We start from the raw sequence: 22,500 nt of genomic DNA on the forward strand, positions 1-22,500 counted from the left end.
AAAGTATAATTTCACGTTCATTCATAATATGTAAACCACATGACAATTGATTCGATTGTAAAAATTGAATAGCTACAAAACAAAACAAGACCAAAAACAAAGCAAAAACTAGCCAATAACCCCAATAATACTGAAATCGTAAAAAGATAATGGAAGTATTGAAATGCAACTTCCCATATGATGAGAACTAACAACAAACATAATATAGGGATATCGTGGGGACATCAAAAGGAAATATTTAATTGTTGTAATTAGAGAGGGCGGTCCAAGATCTGGTGGAAGATAATTTTTAACTGCCGTACTCTGAAAAGAGACACATTTTACAAAATTTAGCCCGAAAACGGGTCCTTCAAATATCGAACAATTTAAATGACCCTCATTTTGGAATTAAACCCTCAAACCCTAGACCTGGCGATGTCCCAGGATTGAGAGCTTTTGCCATGATGAGAGTCGTTTAAATAGATCGATATTTGACGGACGAGTTTTCTGGCTAATTTTTTTAAATACGGCTCTTTCCAGAGTATGGCAGTCAACTGGTTAATAATACTACACCAGCATGTCCCCCCCCCCCCCCCCCCCCCCCCAAATAGCCTGCACCGCTCTACAATGACAAATCACATTCGTCCTTTTTAAAAAAAAATTAAATCAGAAAACGTTTACTTTCCAGGTCGATCTATGACAAAAACACCAATTTGTCAAACGGTAACATATCGGAGACTTCAAATAAGTCTCAGGTTTGATATTTTTAGACAGGTCGGGTTAGTCGTGATCACCCAAAGCGATCGGTATTGGAGTCTTAGTTTCTTGACCAAAATGTGAAAAGTCTTTTATCGGTGTAGAGAAGTACAGACCAGTAATCTGCCGTACTCTTGAAAAACACACGTTTAGAAATTTGGTCAGAAAACTCGTCCTTTAAATATCGATCGATTTTAAATGACCCTCGTCTTAACAAAAACTTTCAAACCTGGGACTTCGCGAATTCCCATGTTTGAAAGTTTTTGCTAAGACTAGGGTTATTTAAATCGATCGATATTTGAAGGACTAGTTTTCTGGTCAAATTTTATAAATATGTGTTTTTTCCAGAGCATGGCAGTAATTGCCTAGCATGGTGGTTATTACAATAAACCATTGAACAGATGCAAATGATAACAAACGGCGCATTGTTGTAATTCTGAGATATAAAGACCAATTTACTTTATTTATTTGAAAAAAAATCGGTTCCTAATTAATTTCAGGAAGTTAGTGTGGTATGTTTAACTCACTCAATCCTAGAGATTTTTGCGACTTTTCAAAATTGGAAAAAAATGCATTTAAAATGAGCATGTACATAGTTTTATTCAACTATCGGTAACATGCAAAAACTAAAAATATTAGCTTTGATATTACGCCTATAATTCGTCTCAGAAACATGTATGATAAATAGGCATGGGGTAAAAGTAACCCCGGGTAAACTCCAGATGTAGTCGGAATTAGGGTTGAGTGAGTTAAAATAAGAGAAATTGGGACAGTTGTAATGGATATCCGATGATATCAGCATCAAGGTAAATGGTGGTATATTCAACAGTTTTAAAACACACGCCTCAATTTTTACTCTCAAACGGCCGAGATAAAATAAGACAAAGAATAAAACTCTCTCTCCCCCCCCCCCCCCCCCCCCCCCCCCCCGAATTACTCAATTGCAGTAATTCATCCTCTATATCCAGTCTGAAAGGATCCGACATTGTTAATGACAAGAAATAAAACGAGCAGAAAAGTACCAGAATACAATAGAGGATAAAATCTTAGTGTTGAGGAGAATCGAACAAGGACCCAACTGTTATAGAAATCTCCTCCTAGCTCAGAGGGGGACGCACTACAGTCAACGCCACCCATCACTACAAAGCTCTTGCATGCTAAATGCTCCTCTCATGGCATCGCATTTAGTCATTTCCAACAAAATTATGTAAAAAAACAAAAACAAACAAAATAAAACAAAAACAAATAAACAAAACAACAACAGTAAAATAAAACAAAGCAGGGTCATTTCTTTCAGTCATGTATACATCTGATTGCCTCTCGTTTGGATATGAAAAAAGACACACCAATAATTAAATGAATTATAGAAATGATCATTTTAATAACCTTTTTGTGTTGAACAATAATGCCGAATGTCTAAAAACTAAGAGGCTGCCACCAAAAGTATAACAGGAACAACTTCTCAAAATCACGGAAAATTGTGGACAATGTGGTATCACCTATTTCAACACTTCTTCGACACGTTTGGGAAACTACTCCAGCTATTGTCTTTTATTTGATGCCAAACCTTCGTCATCTAACGCAGATAAAACTGACGTAAACTAAATAATTCCGTTTATTTATTCATTTATCTATTTTCAAAATAACATTACTTGTCAGTGGAAGCCCCATGCGATACAAAATTAAAGCAACACAGTTTATAATAACAGTATCTCCCTACTGCCTTTGTTATCTCGTCAAGGCTGGGTCACGATTACCCCCACGATATCATAATCTCATTCAAACATCCCTCCATGGTTCCTTATCATTGTTGTGACGGCCGTGAGCAACTCTGTCCTACTCTAACAAAACACATTCATTTTTGGCTAAAATGTGGCTAAAGAAAATTATTTACTTCAAAGATAAACCCAAATTTATCAAAATTGTCAAAAGGTCTCAAATTCCAGATTTCTTTAAGATGATTTGGGATTTTTTTATTGTTACAATTTTGATACTTTAGGGGTAATCTTAGTCCCTCGATCACTGAAGTCAAGTTTTCTGGCCAAACTTTTAAAAACGTTAGTTAGAAAACAGCTGAAATGCCAAAATGAGTGAGAGCCTAACAAGACAACACAGAGTTAGATAACAAGGAAGTAACCACAAACCCACCCTTCCCATGAAAAGAACAGTAGCTTATAATACACAATTCAACTATTACTACCGTCTTCGTAAAAATGACTATAAGTTTGGCGCGTGCCAAGTGAGCCAAGCATCAAATGTCACGCTGTTGATGGTTTACTCAAAGACTAATTTCAAATGGTAACAGTTTTATCTCACATCTAATGATAAAAACAAATGTCCTCTCAGATACGAAGTAAACAGTTGCCTGGTATAAATGAACCAGATTTAAGGAGCTTGAAACACCTGACCAAGACATACTGATTTTGAAAATTATTCTGAAGGCAACATCTTCTCCAGCTGAGGTGTAATCTGATACCACTTGGGCAGAGGACATCAATTGTACTGGAGGTACATACATTAGAGATAATGTGTGAAACTTGATGTCAACTCTCTCTCTCTCTCTCTCTCTCTCTCTCTCTCTCTCTCTTTATATTACTCTTATATCTCTCTTTATATATATATATATATATATATATATATATATATATACACATCTTTTCTGTGTCTATGTGTATGTGTGTGTGAATGAGTGTGTGTGTGTATGTGTGTGTGTGTATGTCTGACCTGAATCAACTGGGCATTGGGAGGGATACCTTACAATGAACAAATAAGTGTCAAAATAACATTAATATAGTCCACTAAAATACATCGAAAATGATGGGTCCATTGCAAGAATATAATATTAGATTTGAGCTGGGATGGAGGGTAGGGATGGATAAGAGATGAAAACTTGGAGGATACGGGTTCGATTTTGGACCTAAATGGACCAGATGGGCAATAATGTGTGAATAACTGACTACACATAATATGTAGTAATGATACATGTATAAATAAATATAATAAATAAATAAATAAATAAATAAATAAATAAATAAATAAATAAATAAGGAAAGAAAGAAAGAAAGAAAGAAGTGAATAATAAATAAATAAGAACGAATACTAGAGTCTGAGCACACAAGATCCATTAACAAGTGTAAATAAAGAACGGGCTTCAAGTTAAGTTTGACCGTCATGGCGACTCATTCCTGGGGCATTGTGCCACTGTCAGGAACGCGACGACGGACGTTAGGCTTCTGGGAGAGAATTAATATTGCAAGAAGATGATAGCATGGAATTTGTTTGCAGCGAGGGTTGCCAGTGGTTTTTCTATGCCAAATTAAAAAACTTCGGCAAAATGTTTGATGCTCGTCCATTAAGGATGTGTGTCTGTGTCTGTGTGTTTTTGGCTTTTTTTTTTTTTTTTGGGGGGGGGGGGGAATTATATTTTCCTCAATCACAACTTATTTACATCTAACGGACAATATAATACTAACTAAATGCATTTATTTTACTGATTACGCTGCATTGGCCAGAACAGAAAAAGTTTACTTTTATAACGTAGTGAAATTTGATAGTGTCAGTTGTACTTAGAAAGGACATCATTTTAAACTCTTAACCGCATTTATATTGTGTGCAATTAAACATAAAAAGAGAGCTTTACATGAATTTGTAGCATTTTTTTTCACACCAATATATCATTTTTTTCTGTGAATTGATCAGCAATTTCTATAGAAAACTAACTGGCAAGAGGCATGACTTGAGTCTGTACTGTAGCAGGTAAGGTGCCATTACGGAATGTGACACGGCACGAAGTTCTAGCCCTTGCGCGGTATTCGTGAGGTATGAAGACATTGTCTGTCAATTTGGAATGTGACAGCAGTACTAAAGGTAACGTGATTTAGTACTAGTCAGTATTTGAGAGAGAACAAGATTTGTAAGTATCGGGGTGTTGTTGATAGATGGCGATGAATTAGTGCTGAGCGAGGCGACCTAATGACGGGGTATGTTGAGTTGGCTTCCGATACATAATACGAACTATCGATAATCCGAATACTTTTCATAGAAATCTGTCCCGATCTTAGAGAGATTTATATTGGTATTTTACCAAGAAACGAGTGCAAATAAAAAGGAATAAGAACAAGTAAAGTATCAATTCATGGAAGAGGCGGAGAACGAGGAGGAGGTGGAAGAGAAGAAGGAGGAGGAGAACGAGGAGGTGGTGGTGGTGGTGGTGGAGGAGGAGGTGGCGGAAGAGAAGGATGAAGAGGAGGAGAGGAAGAGGAGGAGGAGGAGGAGGAAGAGGAGAAGAAGAAGAAGAAGAAGAAGAAGAAGAAGAAGAAGAAGAAGAAGAAGAAGAAGAAGAAGAAGAGAGAAGAAGAGAAGAAGAAGAGAAGAAAAGAAGAAGAAGAAGAAGAAGAAGAAGAAGAAGAAGAAGAAGAAGAAGAAAGAAGGGAGGAGGAGGAGGAGGAGAGAAGAGGAGAAGAAGAAGAAGAAGAAGAGAAGAAGAAGAGAGAAGAAGAAGAAGAAGAAGAAGAAGAAGAAGAAGAAGAAGAAGAAGAGGAGGAGTAGAGGAGGAGGAAGAGGAGGAGGAAGAAAGGGATGAGGAGGTAGATGAGAGGGAGAAAATGATGATGATGATAATGATAAATCAAGAGGAAGGTGAGGAGGGAGAGGAGGGGAAGTAGGAGGAGGAACATTAGGAGGAAGAGTTGGTGGAGAGAAAGAAGAAATTTATTAGTGTCTTGAAGGAGAGTAATAAAAGAGAAAGAGTCGGTTAATAGTTTGGTTACATAACTAATGACAGAGCACGCCTGAAGGAGCCAGTTGATGAGTAAGGATAGAAGCGGATCGAGGAATCGTTATAGAGGTCTATTGGAAGTATTATGGTGGTATTATGGTGAAAGATGGATGGGTGGATAGGTCAATGGATGGATGGGTGGGTGGGTGAATGGATGGATGCATGGGTGGGGGTATGGATGGATGGATGGATGGGTGGATGGATTGGTGGAAGGATGGATGGGTGGGTGAATGGATGGATGGGGGAATGGATGGGGGGAATGGATGGGTGGAAGGATGGATGGTTGTGTAAATGGTTAAATGATGGACAGATGGATGAATGAATGGATAATGATAAATTGATGGATAATGTATGAAAGGATTGAATGGACTGACCCATAGGTGGATTGATGGGTAGAAGTTATAAAATCTTAAAGGAAGGACTATTGAAGATAGATACCTAAATGGATAAATTGAATACATGTGAAGTTGGATGGATTGGAAAAATGAATGGAGTGATCACAGATCATCGGTCAGGTGTCAAGACGGGTGGATGGGATGAGAAAATATTGTATTCGTTTAGTTTGATAGTTGCTTTTTTTTTGGTGTTTGTTGTTTGTAAAGAGCATGAAATAAAATGCATATGTTATAAAAAAAAGGAAACAAAACAAAATTTAAAAAAAAAGAAGAAGAAGAAGAAAAATAACATTATAATCAGAAAACTAGAGTTAAAGTTGAAGTAAACTCGCGGTACCCTTGATAGAAAAATGTGACCCGTCTTCTGAAATCGGTATTATGTTGGATGACTTAAATGCTGGAAATTGGAATTATAGCCATCAATATTAGACTTCGTTTAAGATTATTTGTTTTTATCGAGGATAAATAATAATATAATAAACAACAACAAATATTCATATTTATAATGATTTTAATTTTCATGTCACTTTTCAACATCTGGTCCACCCCGACTTAAAACCGTTTAGAGACGATGGGTCACATATATTTTAAATACATAATAATATTTTTATAGACGGGTGTAAAACAGGTTGGCGCGATAAGATTGGAGATGTAGAGATGGCGCCACGGATGGTGTATGAAATAGGTGATGCATGGCTGATACAGGTGTGGATGGACGTACGGCCAAATGGTCGGATTAACAAATTAATGAGAAGAATTAGGGAGACGGGTCAGATAATGGGTGGGTGATTGCTAGGTATGCTGGTGCCCAAGTCATTTAGCTGGATCTTATAGCATAATGTTAGTTTTACATCATGGAGTATGAAATACGATTTTCTTTTTTCTTTCTTCATTTCTTTTCCGAGTATATTTAATTTATTATTAAGGTATATTTTCAAAAGTAGTATAAAATCTTATTTGAAATCTCAAATTTTTCTCTTTTCCACAAATTAAAGGACTATCAAAAAAAATTAAGTTGCTTATTTTGTTATTTAAAAAAAATCACTTAATTATTCATTTATTTATGTATTTATTTATTAATTTTTTATCTACTTATTTATCTATATATTTATATTTTTATTCATTGTCAAATCAATATACGGCAGTGTAAACAAAGATGAGGGGGGGGGGGGTGTTGCAAAATGCACTGCTTTACTTGGGGTGAAAGAAAAGAAAAAGAATATTTATATCTGCGCAGTAACTTACTACAGAAATATGAATTGCTTGTGATAAAACAAACCAAATCTTATCTTGTTTCCGTTTTTTGTATACATTGTTGAGTTAAGTAAACAGACTGAAGACAGGTGGCGAGTTCAGTCTCTCTCTCTCTCTCTCTCTCTCTCTCTCTCTCGCTCTCTCTCTCTCTCTCTTCAAGAGTGTTCCTCATTCATGAAAAAAGTGCGCCAATGCATCATCGTCAAGATCATCATCACCATATTTCCATCATCATCATCATCATCATCATCATCATCATCATCATCATCATCATCATCATCATCATCATCGACAACAATATCGCTGCCGTCGTCGTCATCATCATTCTCATCTACCTCATCATCGTCATCACCAGCAGCGCTTTCCATTGATGATTTTCATTTTTTCTTACATTTTTATTGTCATTATTGATTCCCTTAAGTAATTAATTGAACGCAATGCCGAAACCTGGAAATAATATACTTTACTCTATACACACACACTAGCGTCTGATCCAAAAGGTAACAAGGAATTGCTACTGTCCATGAGCTTTATATTCTAAAGAACTACTAATAGTACTACATAGCCCGATCCCAAACGACTACTGTCTACATTTCGGGGTTGAGATTGAATTGGGTCGGATCATGAGCCACTGGTTGGATGGATGTTTGACAAGATCGCTCAATTTCTCCTCCAACACATCAAAAGGTGATGAGAGATTAAGAGCAGGAGAAAGAGAGAGAACGTGACAGAGCAGTCTGGAAGCGATGGAAGACAATGTCCAGGCATGTTGGTGTTGACAAAATCATTCATAAATATTTTAGTGTATCAAACGTCTTAAGCCTTGATGTGGTTTAAGGAGCTTTCGATAATTTTAAAAAAGTAACAAGATGAAGTCGAGAAAAGTAGGTCAGATTTACACTTCAGACGAGAAGATTGGAAATTGGAAATGATTTTATTTTTTTATTTTTTTTCAAAAAGGAATATTTATTACTAAACTGTGAGATGCTAGCGTGACTTTACTGTGCTATAAATATGTTAGTAAGATATCAGCGTGATCTAAATAAGCATCATTTAAATACCTGACCCCTCTACATTAAGTGCAATGTTTCGAGACAAAAATGCAACATCAACAACAACAACAATAATAATAATAATAATAATAATAATAATAATAATAATAATAATAATAATAATAATAATAATAATAATAATAATAATAATAATAATAATAATAAAATAAATAGAAAAAAAAAATATGTTTAAAATCAACGAAACAAAAACAAAGGGCAGTAAACATGCCATCAACTATCAAAGTTGGCCGGACTCAGCAATCCAAACAAGCCAAGGGCCATTTTTACTACCTTCTGCTATACTTAACCCATTTCTACAGCCCTCACCAATGCGTCTAGACAACAAGGCATGGCCCCGATACTCCACGAGATACTCTATGAAAACATAATATGTATGTACTATAACACTACCTTAATCTGAATAAAACACATATTTAAAATTTTGGCCCGAAAACTCGTCGTTCAAATATCAATCGATTAAAATGACTCTCGTCTTGGCAAAAACTCTCAAACCTGAGAATTCGTAAAGTCCCAGGTTTGAGAGTTTTTGCCAAGATGAGAGTCATTTTAAAAGATCGATATTTGAAGGGACGAGTTTTCCGGCCAAAATTATAAATACGTGTTTTCCAGAGTTCGGCAGTACAACAGTCAGACGAAGCTAATTTAACTGACCAACAAATGTCCAGTGTCGGCTATAAACGGCCTCCTAGTCATGACTGCTATGCGTACCTGCACCATCTGACCTCCTCTGACACTTTGATGACTGACGAGTGAATGAAGAGGTCTATCTATTAACTCTTGAAACAAACTGTTCCAGCAGCTACTATCTACTAGTCACACAACCAACCAATCAGCAACAGAACAAAACTGTATGGTTGCTAAAAAAGACTGAACGCTAATTGTCTTCATAGAAATTAAAAGACGTGCCAAAATAAATAAATAAATAAATAAATAAATAAATAAATAAATAAATAAATAAATAAATAAATAAATAAATAAATAAATAAATAAATAAATAAATAAATAAATAAATATTTGACACACAAATTTGGAACGGGAATTTTATCAATTCAAATTTACATTGTATTTAGCTGGGTAAAAAATAAATGACAACGGAATAAGCAAACCAAAATTAAAACAAACAAATAAATAATGTTATAATACATGTAAGATATGTCAAAGAAAACACAAAACATAAAAGCAATTGAGAATGTTTAAAAATAGTAGCATTTAAAAGTTTATCGAAGAAATATAAAATAAATAGCGTAGCTATTATGACTTTAGAGTCCAAAAACCCCATTCATCAAACTCACCTAGAACAAAAAAAGATTGACATGGTCACTTGAAATCTTCTTCTTCTTCTTCTTCTTCTTCTTCTTCTTCTTCTTCTTCTTCTTCTTCTTCTTCTTCTTCTTCTTCTTCTTCTTCTTCTTCTTCTTCTTCTCTTCTTCTTCTTCTTCCTTCTTCTTCTTCTTTCTTCTTCTTCTTCTTCTTCTTCTTTCTTCTTCTTCTTCTTCTTCTTCTTCTTCTTCTTCTTCTTCTTCTTCTTCTTCTTCTTCTTCTCTTCTTCTTCTTCTTCTTCTTCTCTCTTCTTCCATGACCCCAATTCTCCTCTCTCTCTCTCTCTCTCTCTCTCTCTCTCTCTCTCTCTCTCTCTCTCTCTCTCTCTCTCTCTCTCTTTACCTATCTATTTATCTAAGTTTATCTCTATTTCTATCTTTTCCCTCACTCTATTTTCGCGTAATTCTCCGTCATAAAACAAGATACTTTTAAAAATTAGATTTAGTATCATTACTCAACAAATCTCAGAGTATAGTTATCCCTGTTTAACAACTTCCCACGACTTCGAAATAAAATATTCGGTATTTCCCACGCAAATATTTTCTTGCATAATACGTAATTACCACTTCGACATTGAACTTTGATCGCCAGTTGTGATATAAAACATAAAAGAGGAGAGGGAAAACGATGTGTATTCTTTGTTTACGATTCTACCTTTCTTCCGCGACTGACATGAGCAAAACAACAAGAAAGTAACTTGTCAAAACAAAGGAATCAACATTAGTAGGAAGTACGAAGACATCGGGTAGAGAGAGAACCATCTGTCTTAAAAAGTGGGAATCGTTACCTCGGAACGAAACAAAACAATTTGGGGGGGAAAGTGGACGATCATCGGACTGGAAGAATTGGTGCCAAAATACACAAAACTACTTTGCCGTATACTAACAAAACATCTTATTTTCATTTTGGCCATAAAACTTTAAGTTCATAGAAATAGTTTAAGATGACCCCCAAGCTTTTCAAAATGCCTTAAACTTGAGATGTCACTACAGCGAATTTTCAGAGTAAAAAACTATTCGACAATTAGGGGTCATTTCAATCTATCGATATTTTATAAAGTTAAAAAAGTTTTACGGCCAAATAAAAAAAAAAATCTTTTGTCAGAGCATGGCAGTACTGTCTCCCTCTGTCAATAAACATGGCATACCGATAGTCAATCTAGAGTCAATAAACAGCAGGCTGCCGGATGCTTTTCAGCCAATTTTGAGTTGCTATTACAATATTTTGATAGAATTATCAATATACATATAAAGACATTAGGGTCAAAACTAAGAACAAACACGTATTAATCTATAAAGAGAAAAAAGACCAAAATTTATTTCCACAAAATTCTAATTGGTATAAAAAAGAAAAGCAGAGCTGGTCAATGAAAACTACTATATACAGCTGATTTCCACAACTTGTGATTTCCACGAACTTTCAACGTTTTTGTAAATTCTACAACTAATAAAATAGATGACGGCAAAGACTTTTCAAAGCGCTGAATTGCATGGTATTCTTTTTTACTTCTTTTTAAAAATTTCTTTTTTACAAATTATGATTCTTTGAAAAATACACTAGAAGTCTGATGAAAGTGTAACCAACACATATGGAAACGTTCCTTTCCTTTCATTATATCGTCTTCCGTTAACCCTGTTAATTCATAATTTTCTCATGTCAAGAAATCATTAACTTTATGGAAGATTTTATTTTGGCAATGACTAACATGATTCCTTTCTAAAACACTTGAAAAGTCTGAGGACATGTCAAATTAGATTCTGTTACGCTACAAACAATAAGTGTCAACAAAAAAAGGGGAAAAAATCATTGAGTAACAGTAAGATTTTGGTTTGAGATTATACTGCAAGATGGGGGTCATTAAAATTGATCGATATTTGAATGAACAGTTTTTTTGTTTTTTTTTTCTGGCCGAGATATAAAAGTGTTTTGTCAGAGTAAGCCATAACAATCTACAATGTACAACTTACCTCCCGGCAGCCCAGCTTTGGAGTTAGCCTTTTCTATCCGATACTGATAGACGTTCAAGGTAAACAGAAGGTGAGATGACCTGGCCTCGTCCTCGTCTGGGAAAATAAGGGGGAAAAAACATAATATAGTTACAATAATAAATTTTGATATGCCTTTAAAAAGAGTTACTCTCACTTTTCTGGAAGTCGGGGAGCACACTGCCGTAACAGGGAGAAAAAAAAAACACTTAAAAAAACAACAACACAGAGCTAACTTATTAATGGTGAGAAACAAGGGTTGGTAGAGCATCAAATCTGGAACCTAACATGCGATTATTTATTAGTTCTTTATATGCATGTGACGAACTGTATTTAACAAAACTCATATCTCTCACAACTAGCGGACATACACGCTAAAACATCCAAAGAAGAACCAGTTCTCAAATTTCAAACTTGTAAAAAGTTGAAATATCTCTCGGCGAAAGGAAATACTTTATTATTGGTTTAACTTATTCAGAGTGAAATGAGATATTACTGTGAATTCAATGCAATGTATTATTATTACAGTTATCATTCATGTCTATTTTATTTTTGTGCTTTGGTGGATGGAGGTTCGTAAATTGAAACACTCATATAAAGAATTAATTAAATTAACAATAAATTATGCCCTTCCGCTCCCGTGTCATAAGATATCGATGCCTCGGCATTCCACGAAGGAAGATAATTCATTAAACAAGATGTCTGATGTCAACAGGAATCACCCATGTTGAACAAGTGAGCAAATTAGGGGTTAATAATCTTGCCCAAGGAAAAATACGAAAGTTCCTAAAGCGGGGCTCGAACCCGGGACCTTCCAGGTCACAGTGCAATGCCTTAACCACTCGGCAACTTCTCCCCCCCCCCCCGCATAAAACTGTAGTTATAAGTATATTATGCGGTAGTTAACATTTTGTTTTTGAAACATGCTATTATTTTCATTAAAATTCAATATGTATATATGATGCCAGTAATCTACCGTCAATCTCCTGTCACACATCATAATCATAATTATAATTCCTAAATTATGAATTATATGTAAGGGACAAAACCCTGTTAAATTTTCATCATGTAAGATAGTTAACTGCAAATATACACATGTAATAATTATAATTATTACCATTATCATGGACATCGTTTCTCCTTGCCTTTGATCGGCAAATAAAAGCTATTATGATGATTATATCGTTCAAAGATGAAACGGTGGATAAAGATAATCTAGAATTGGCTCCGAGATCTTTTTGTTTAAACTCTAATTGAAGGTCCCTGGCAGCCCACAATAGTCCCTGGAACCGTGAAACAACAACATTCCCGATATCTGTTCTTTCCGACGCAAAATGACCTCTGAAGGACAACAATCCTATAAAAACACTAAAGTTGATTCCATTTTCTTCCCAGCTTACCTGCAATGCCCCTGGCGGCGAGTGCTGCATCGAGATAATGTGCTGCTTTATCAGCTGTGGGTGCCCGTAGCTCACTCTGGTTCTCCAATTGGGTGCCGCAAATTGGGTCATCACGAAGATAAACGCTTGGGGCAGCCCCAACACCAGTGGCCTCGGCACCTATGGATTAAAGAAAAAGAAGAAAAAAAAAAAAAAAGAGATAAAGCACAATTTATAATAATGCAGATTATAATGACTTTGAAGTGAGTGTGTGGAGGGGGAGGAAATTAAGATAACCAATTGGAGGAGAATGTGTCCTAAAAATAGAGATCCACTCTGAGACCTCCGTCCATCCAGCACTGATTGTGGGTAAATGGGTTCAATAGATATGACAGAAAGTACTTTGCTCGTAGAAAGCCATTGTAACTGTCCATCTAATGCCACAAAATCCAGGATAATCTTAAGCTCCATTGGACCATGATTGTGGGGGACTGTTGAGATTGTGCACGTTTTTTAAGGTCATAACTTAATCTGTGTAACTATCGACATTATTTCTTCTCTCCCTCCATCTCCTCCTCCTCCTCCTCTTCTTCTTCTTCTTCTTCTTCTTCTTCTTCTTCTTCTTCTTCTTCTTCTTCTTCTTCTTCTTCTTCTTCTTCTTCTTCTTCTCTTCCTCCTCCTCCTCCTCCTCCTCCTCCTCCTCCTCCTCCTCATAATAATAATAATAATAATAATAATAATAATAATATAATAATAATAATAATATAATAAACATAATAATAATAGTAATAATAATAATAATAATAATAATAATAATAATAATAATAATAATAATAATAATAATAATAATAATAATAATAATAATAATAATAATAATAATAATAATCATTATCATCATCATTATCATCATCATCTTCATAATCATCATCAACAGACAGTAGAATCTAAAGCAAACTAAGTCGGAATGATAATTTGAGAAGATGGAAACCTACGCAAAATGACTCATTAAAAAATATGAACTAAAATATTATAGGATACGTTCATTAAAATTGCGCCGGTATAAATTACATCGAGGTCCTCAGACTTCATTCATAACCTTGCTCCCTCCAGCTGGCGGCGTTGGCATAGAAACACGCTTATTACACGAAATTACAAGGGGAGGGAAGAGAGGAAAGGGGAGGTAAAAGGAGAGCGTAGTTAAGATTCTAATCATATCTTTTACTATCACTATCACTAATTAGAAACGCAGACGAACAGCGGGAATAAAATTGCTGGTATCATAGACTGGCGTAAACATCCGCCATGCATGCTCTCTCCGGGGAAATGAATACTATTTATATTATTTTAAAAATTTAAATTTAATACTGCTGGCGCTATTATTAGTTTTAGCGTTCCTCATAATAATATAGATTGAATCGGGACGGGAAATGTTTACTTTCAAACACAGATAAAACACTTTGTTTTTTTTTTTATATTAGAGAGATTGGTGGATAAATAGATTAAGCATATATGCATACAGACATACATACGTACATACATACACACATACATACATACATACATACATACATACATACATACATACATACATACATACATGCATGCATACATACATACATACATACATACATACATACATACATTCAGACAGACAGACAGGCCTACGTACGTACGTGCACACACACACACACACATACACACACGCATACATACACACGCACATACATACACACGCACATACATACATACATACATACATACATACATACATACATACATACATACATACATACATAAATACATACATACATACATAGATGCATGTATACACAGATGGATAGATAGACACATATAGACATATAGATAGATAGATAGATAAATAGAGCGACAGATGGACAGAAAGAAAGAAAGAAAGATAGATAGTAGATAGGAGATAGATAGATGGAATTACAGACAGACAGACAGACAGACAGACAGATAGATAGATAGATAGATAGATAGATAGATAGATAGATAGATAGATAGATAGATAGATAGACAGACAGATAGATAGATAGATAGATAGAAGACAGAAGATAGATAGATAGATAGATAGATAGATAGACAGATAGATAGATAGATAGATAGATAGATAGATAGATAGATAGATAGATAGATAGATAGATCGATAGATAGATAGATAGATAGATAGATAGATAGATAGATAGATAGATAGATAAATAGATAGAAGCAATGAATCTAAAATTCACACAAAAGTTGTTTGCGAGATGGAGAAGCCCGGTTATACGGGACTTGCTATTTTATTGGAGTGTTTATCAATATCATTTGTCCATCTCCTGGCACCAAGATCCAACAATCATTACAAAATGATAATACTATAATAACAAATCTTCATAATCCCCAACACTTCCTTCCTGAAAATCGATGACCGTCCTCATAAATTTTGGTTTCATTCACTCCATCCCGCGCATTGCCGTTCTTCGCTCTCATCGGACGAAGGAAAAAAAAAAAGGACACAGCAATCCAGATTTGATTTTTCACAGTTAGCTCCCTTACCCCTGTCACCGCCCAAATCGCCGCCGCAATTACTAATAAATTTTAGTAAACAGAGCGCTGCCTTAAAAATTATTGTTTACGACTAAAATGAAACTTAACCAGTTCACTGCTGTAATCTTGATAAACACATATTTAAAAATTTGGCCAGAAAACTCGTCCTTCAAGTAATATAATAATTTAAATGACCTTATCTTGGCAAAAGATCTGCGGTAATCCCGAAAAACACGTATTTAAAAATGTGGCCTGAAAACTCTTCCTTCAAATATCGATCGATTTAGATAACCTTATCTTGGCAATGGATCTCAATCCTGGGACCTCACAATTAACTAGTTAAGCGAACTATTTTTTTTTCGTCAGGATCAACCTATCATGGTGTGTTGTGATTATTATTTCGACCTAAAAACTAACAAAAAAATAACGATTTTATGTTTTTGAAATTATTTTGTGTTTTGACCCAAAGGCAATGTGGTCTAGTTGTATGATACGGAAGGTCCAGAGTTCGAGTCTCCGCTCTAAGCTGCGTCTGCCCATAGTTAAGTCCTTGGCAAAGGCTCTTTACTCACAACCTCTTGTAAAATGAGCTCCTGGCGTTAACAGCACTTGTTCTGTCGGGAAAAAATTGTATTATCGCCTAACAGGCGTTAACAACGCCACTACCACATTATCTCATTCGTCTGTAGTGTTTCATTCATCCTCTTTTGCTGATAAAGGGGAAACCCGAAACGTCCATTTTATCTATTTTCGTACATTAAATTGAAGCTTACATTCAATTTCACAATGTTATTTATTGCTTCAAGCTTCGAGCAGCAACATTTACATGGTCAAAATGGAAGGCATTATGTAAGAATAAGGCAGAAGATAGCGGTGGGACAAGAGCAAAGACGTACTTACATTAACAAACACAATATAAAAACAAACAAAACATAAAAACGTCATAAAAATACTAACAAAACAAATCAAACAAACAAAAAAAAAACAAACAAAAAAACAACAACATTTATTTGTCCCCCTCCCCTCCTAAAATTAATCTTGGCAAAAACTCTCAATCCTGTGGCCTTGCTGATGTTCATTTAAATCGATCGATATAATTTGAAGGCAGAGTTTTCAGGCCAAATTTTCAAATACGTGTTTTTCCAGAGTAGGGCAGGAGTTAACTGGTTATTGAAATGAGATTAGACCGGTTAGAAGGGATCACCACCAAGTATCTAGTTAGTAGCAACGATTTGAATGGCGATTCTGATTAGAAATGGCCGTTTATGAGGACATTATCACGGCTCTTGTGACGTGAGATGATTGTGGTTTGGTGAGTTGTGAGACTTGTGGATGGATGGATGACTAATCCCATTTTTAATGTGGGTCAGCCGGGGTTTGGGGGGAGGGGGGTAAAGAGTAGTCGATCGAGTCTGATCTCTAGAAACAGTATGGATTCATATGTGTCGCGCGTTCAAATCCTAGTGCTGGCATATAATATGATTCATAACATTATTATTAAACAAGTTGATGGGTTAATGATATGTTGATTTTTGATTAATCAAATTTTTGTATATTTTTAAAAAATGTGGACTTAATATTAAGAAATATAGTAGATTTTTATGTGACTCTAAAGATCATTTTGTAGGCACTAATTTCACAAAATTTCAATGTCTGTCCATAAATAGTATAATGATGAATTAGAAGAATCGATTGAAACAACAACATTAACAACGACTAAACTAATCACAATATGTAAAATGTAAAAAAAATAATTTGAATATTACAATTCCGAATGTGATACAGAATTCCAGAACGAAAAGAAAAAGAAAAAAAATATGAGAAGAATGAGCGGTATATATATACCAGATAAAAAGAAAATGAAAAAAAAAGGATTTTAGTGTGTGTGTGTGTGTGTGTGTGTGTGTGTGTGTGTGTGAGAGAGAGAGAGAGAGAGAGAGAGAGAGAGAGAGCGAGAGAGAGGGTGGGAGTGGGGGTTGAAGCAAAATATCAGAAAGCAAGAAAGAAAGAGAAGCTGTTAATCGAGCTTGCCATCAATAAATCTCGTCAAGCGTTAAATGCGGACATAAACTTGGGACCGCCTCATTTGTCGGCCGGCGGAATTCCCTATGAAAGGCCAGTAAAACCAGGCCGCCGGTTGGGCTGTCCGCCAGGCGTCCAAGCGACTTGCAATTCTCTCTCCACGAAGACCATCACACGGTCATTACACAAATCACATCCAATCTGTTTACCCCATCGTCTACGTCACAATGATGGCAGCCGGGTAAATCTCCACCGGAATGGCCAAACATTCAAAAAGATGCCCCCCCCCCCCTTTTCTCATCCCCCCAACAACTAAAAAGAAGAAGTCTTATTCCATATATTTTGAGGAAATAAATGAGTTAAGCAGTCGTTATAATAGGTCCCTTTGTCTTTGAATTGGAATAAACTGCTTTAAGACTCCAAGAGAATGTTTTATATATGGGTTTAAACAGAAAAAAAATTATATGAACAGAACAAAGTGCATTTACAATCAATATTGTTAGGTTAATAATAGTCATGGTGAAAATCAACCGTAAATCAGTTAAAACGCCGATCCTTTGGACCTGAGTAAGGTTTTTATACCAAGGAACAAATTAATCAGGAAAGACACTTATTTAAAAATTTGGCTAGAAAACTGGTCCTTTAAACATCGATCGAATTGAATGTCCCTCATCTTGGCAAAACTCTGAAACTTGAGACCTCGCGATGTCTTCTTTAAAGTTCAAGGTACGAGAATTTTTCGCCCAATTGAGGGCGGAAGTCTTTAAGTCAAGTCAATTTAATAGGAACATTCGATCGCATGATTCTACAGATATCATACAGAAAGAGAGGAGGAAAAGTATAAATCTACAGATCTCATACAGAAAGAGGATGAAAAGTATAATTCTGCAGATATCATACAGAAAGAAAGGAGGAAAATTATTCTTCTGCAGATATCATACAAAAAGAAAAGAGAAAAAAGCCAGACCAAGAGAAACACGGAGGAGGACACAATGAGGAAGGAAAGAGACAAATGGGGTGATGCTTTGACTGCTGCAGCCGACATGACAACCTGGAGAAGATAATATCCACTACCATTTCCAACATGAGATATGGGAATAACCGAACCATACAGAAATCGATTTAAAAAGACGAGGAATTAAAGGTTTAACATGGATATTGTCTAACAAATTAATTACGAACGTTTAATCACAAATAATAATGATATCGATACGTTTAACTCCAGACAATATGGCGTCCTCATTGCTGGCCATGTTTATGCCAATGGGTAAATACAGGCTGTCCCCCGGTGCCATTCCATGCATCAATTGATATCTACCGATGCTTTGCACGGCCATTTCGTCACGGATGAATGATATCACGTGATCCTACGTGAATGAATGACGCCAGACATCGTCTAGACTATTTATTAGTATCGCACTTATCCAGTAAACAAACCAGTAGGTATCTTTGTGTACGTTGTATTCGCGTGGAAGTAATTATCATAATGATACGTAGAACTCTCTCTTTCTCTCTCTCTCTCTCTCTCTCTCCCCCTCTCTCTCTCTCTCTCTCTCTCTCGCTCTCTCTCTTTCTATATAGCTCTCTACCCTTTATAGAAGTATAATTATGGGGTGAACCAACTAAGCATGTGCAGATGGCAGACGTCATTGTTATGTATCAAAGGAGCGGTAATTTCATTTTCATGAGTTTGTCTTGTTAAATGAAACAGGATGGGGATTTGTGTGCGTGTGTGTGTGCGTTTATGTGTGTGTGTGTGTGTGTGTGTGCGTGTGTGTGTATTGTCTTTTTTTTTTTGTAAATTAAAAAACAAACTACAAGTTCGAAAATCCTGCACAACCAAGAATGTACTATAAGTAGTACTTATCATGTATATATACTTTGTTAATTAATAAATGGATGAATATGAACATGTACTAAGCGAATGTTCACAATACTTAAAAAGCATAACAATGCTATATGTATTTACTTCTCGGGCAAGCCACAATATACTGAATCTCCAACTCATAGGGCACATACAAGACAACTGCTCGACACATTTTTGTACTTATACCCTTGCAACAATCGTGACTGAGTCAACAAATCAGTTGTCCATCTACCAGCAAACAAATGCTTTCCCCCAGCACACAATCCCCGGGATCCTCATTTTGCTGACATGCGACGTCCATAATCTGATCAATGCTCACACTCAGCACCGCTTGACTTGTTTACAATTTACAGGACGAGACACCGCATCGCTGACCCATCAACTTCACACTACATTCATGGGCGCGTGGATTTCTACTCTTTGTCATTATCAAATACGAAATGTTACAACATAAACAAAGGAGTTAATTACCTTGAAAACGGCTTCTTAACATTAATAAAGTGGAGCTCCTTCAGCGGGACAAATTTATGACCAGAGGAGAGAGAGAGAGGGAGTTAGTATACATAAAATACGCTGGGGCTAATAAATGTTAACAGACATAAATTGAATTATCGATGAGCCGTGCCACCGAAAAGGTGTAAAGACAAGCAATTAACTTAAAGGAGAAAGAGGGAAAAAACGTAACCAACGCTGATTCATCACTGTTTGCCGCACACCTCGTGAAAGCTTCGTACCTCCCACCACGAAAAAATAAAATAATAATCAATCATTCATTACAGTAAGGGGGTCCCGGTTGCTCAATTGGTAGAGCTCTTGTGTCACACACAAAGGAAACGAGATCGATCACGGGGTAAGTCGAGATTTATTTATCCCGTTCACAATGTCCGCCCAGCAGTGATTGGGTAGCTGGGTCTGTTAGATCTCGCGGAAAGCACTTTGCGAAAGACAAGCGTCTTATCAAAGGGTGACAAGCAATTTCTATTGTCCATCTCACGCTATAGAAACATTGGTAAACTCAGGACCCGTGGGTCTAATGGCTCTGAAGAACTACATCATAATATGTATGTAACAAAAAGAAAAATAAGATAAATAACAAAAATTTTAAGGAAAGAATACGCGGCTTGTTGTATCCATGCGTGACTTTAACGTTTAAAGTAGATACTCATAAATGATCAATCATCGTAAAATAAACAAAGAGCGACAGGACAAACACATTTATGAGTTATCCGGTAGTTTTACCTGCAATCAATCATTGCTAAAAATAAACAAACAGAACTAATGAATCGAGGCTGGCTGGTGTTATTGCACGAGTCAATACTTAACTATCGGCCGTACTCCGGAGAAACCGAAAATTGGCCAGGAAACTCGTCTTTCAAATTTCGATGGATTTAATGCCACTCTTCTTGGTAAAAAATCTCAAACCTGGGACTTCGCGAAGTCACTTATTCTTCCCCAGGACTCTCCTCTCTTCCTTCCCGCAACTCACTCGGGGTATATCACTGACAAAATAAAACGAGAAACAACTTCTTCGTTCGTTAACATTTGAAAGGGAAATAACCATGTCAATTGCGATATTAAAATACGTCTTTCTAAATTCTAGTCTCAGTTACCATCCTTGTCTTGCATTCACGAGACTGTTCTTGAGGCGAGACAAGGGAGTAAGAAAGGAAGAGAGAGAGAGAGAGAGAGAGAGAGAGAGAGAGAGAGAGAGAGAGAGAGAGAGGGAGAGAGAGAAAGAAAGAGTGGGAGAGAGAGAGGGAGAGAGAGAGAGAGAGAGAGAGAGAAAGAGAGGAGAGAAAGAAAAAAGAGGGAGATAGATAGATAGATATAGAGATAGGGTGTGAGAGAGAGAGAGAGTCAGAGAGAGAGAGAGAGAGAGAGAGAGAGAGAGAGAGAGATAGAGAGAGTATTCATAACAATAAAATTAGAGGAAAAACTCGAGTTATAACAGAGATCCATAAAAAATAGTGAGAAGTTGATCCAGAAAACCTCTTTACTCTGAGACATCGCTGTTAACCAGTAAGTATTCATTTTGCACCTAAAAAGAAAATGTGAGCAAAGAGACCTTTTAATTGACTCCACTTGCGCTGTCCACGAGGTAACGAGAGCCAAGGACCTACTAGTCCAAAGGTAGCTCCCATGAAACAAGACCATAAAGAAGGCAATGCTGTTTGAGTCGTATTTAATCTTTGGGAGCTTGACATCATAAGTATTGCTTTTAAAAGGAAGAGAGAGAGAGAGAGAGAGAGAGAGAGAGAGAGAGAGAGAGAGAAGACATTAATATATATATATATATATATGTATATTATATATATACACACAATGTATGTATATATATATATATATATATATATATATATATATATATATATATGTGTGTGTGTGTGTGTGTGTGTGTGTGCTCTTTGAGAGACGACTCGAAATAGAATGATATGATAAATCTATTCATTTATTGTCATAAAAGGTACAATAGAGAAGAGGAAGCCATAGTTTCAGGCGATTCATAGGACCAGAGAATAAAGTGTGGATTTATGAGAAGGACGTCACTCGTTGAGATGAAAAATAGATAAAGGAGTGGGGTCGGGAAGTGGAGAAGGCAGAGTGAGAGAGGAGAGGGATAGGGGCCGCATATAGATCGAAAACAATCATCTATATCCATCCCCTGCTACTCAACGGGAGCAATCCCCCTCATCCTATCCTTATCCCTCCGAGAGAAAATTGAGTCCCATTACCGCATTAAAATTTGAATTCTTATTCTATTTCAAAGACAGACCGGCTGTCTGCCGTATTCTATCAAAATGCTTTTTATTTTTTTCTTTCCAGGTAGGAATTATTTTTGTTTTACTTAAAATATCGATAAATTAAGTCGATCTTCAATTTATAAAAAAATCTTAAACCTGATTAAAAAATATAACAGTCTCATGGTTTTGCCAAGTTGAAGGTCCTCTTAATTCATCGTACTTTAAAGCTACATATTTAAGGCCAAAATGAAAGAAAATGTGATTTATCAATGTATAACAGTGCTGTGGGTGTGGGTGAGCATCGGTCTTATAATATTATGGTTCTAACTCTGTCAGAAGGGACATTGCATTGCGTGTACTCTCTCTCTCTCTCTCTCTCTCTCTCTCTCTCTCCCTCACACTCTC

The 22,500-nt window shown here is 36.0% G+C and overlaps 1 protein-coding gene across 5 annotated transcripts in view; it reads right to left on the minus strand.

Moving 5' to 3' along the window:
• Positions 1-22,500, minus strand: part of LOC144962418 (uncharacterized) — a 386,454-nt gene that overhangs the window by 35,003 nt on the left and 328,951 nt on the right. For all 5 annotated transcript variants that reach the window (XM_078895354.1, XM_078895358.1, XM_078895355.1 and 2 more), the window contains exons 12-13: positions 12,940-13,098; positions 11,522-11,617 (exon numbers count right to left, since the gene is read on the minus strand). In XM_078895354.1, coding sequence (XP_078751480.1) covers positions 11,522-11,617; positions 12,940-13,098 — 255 coding nt within the window. The remainder of the gene's footprint in view (positions 1-11,521; positions 11,618-12,939; positions 13,099-22,500) is intronic.

The sequence above is a fragment of the Berghia stephanieae genome, chromosome 1 (assembly GCF_034508935.2).
Source record: "Berghia stephanieae isolate SIO BIC M18660-M18661 chromosome 1, UCSD_Bste_1.3, whole genome shotgun sequence".
Lineage (NCBI taxonomy): Eukaryota > Metazoa > Mollusca > Gastropoda > Nudibranchia > Aeolidiidae > Berghia > Berghia stephanieae.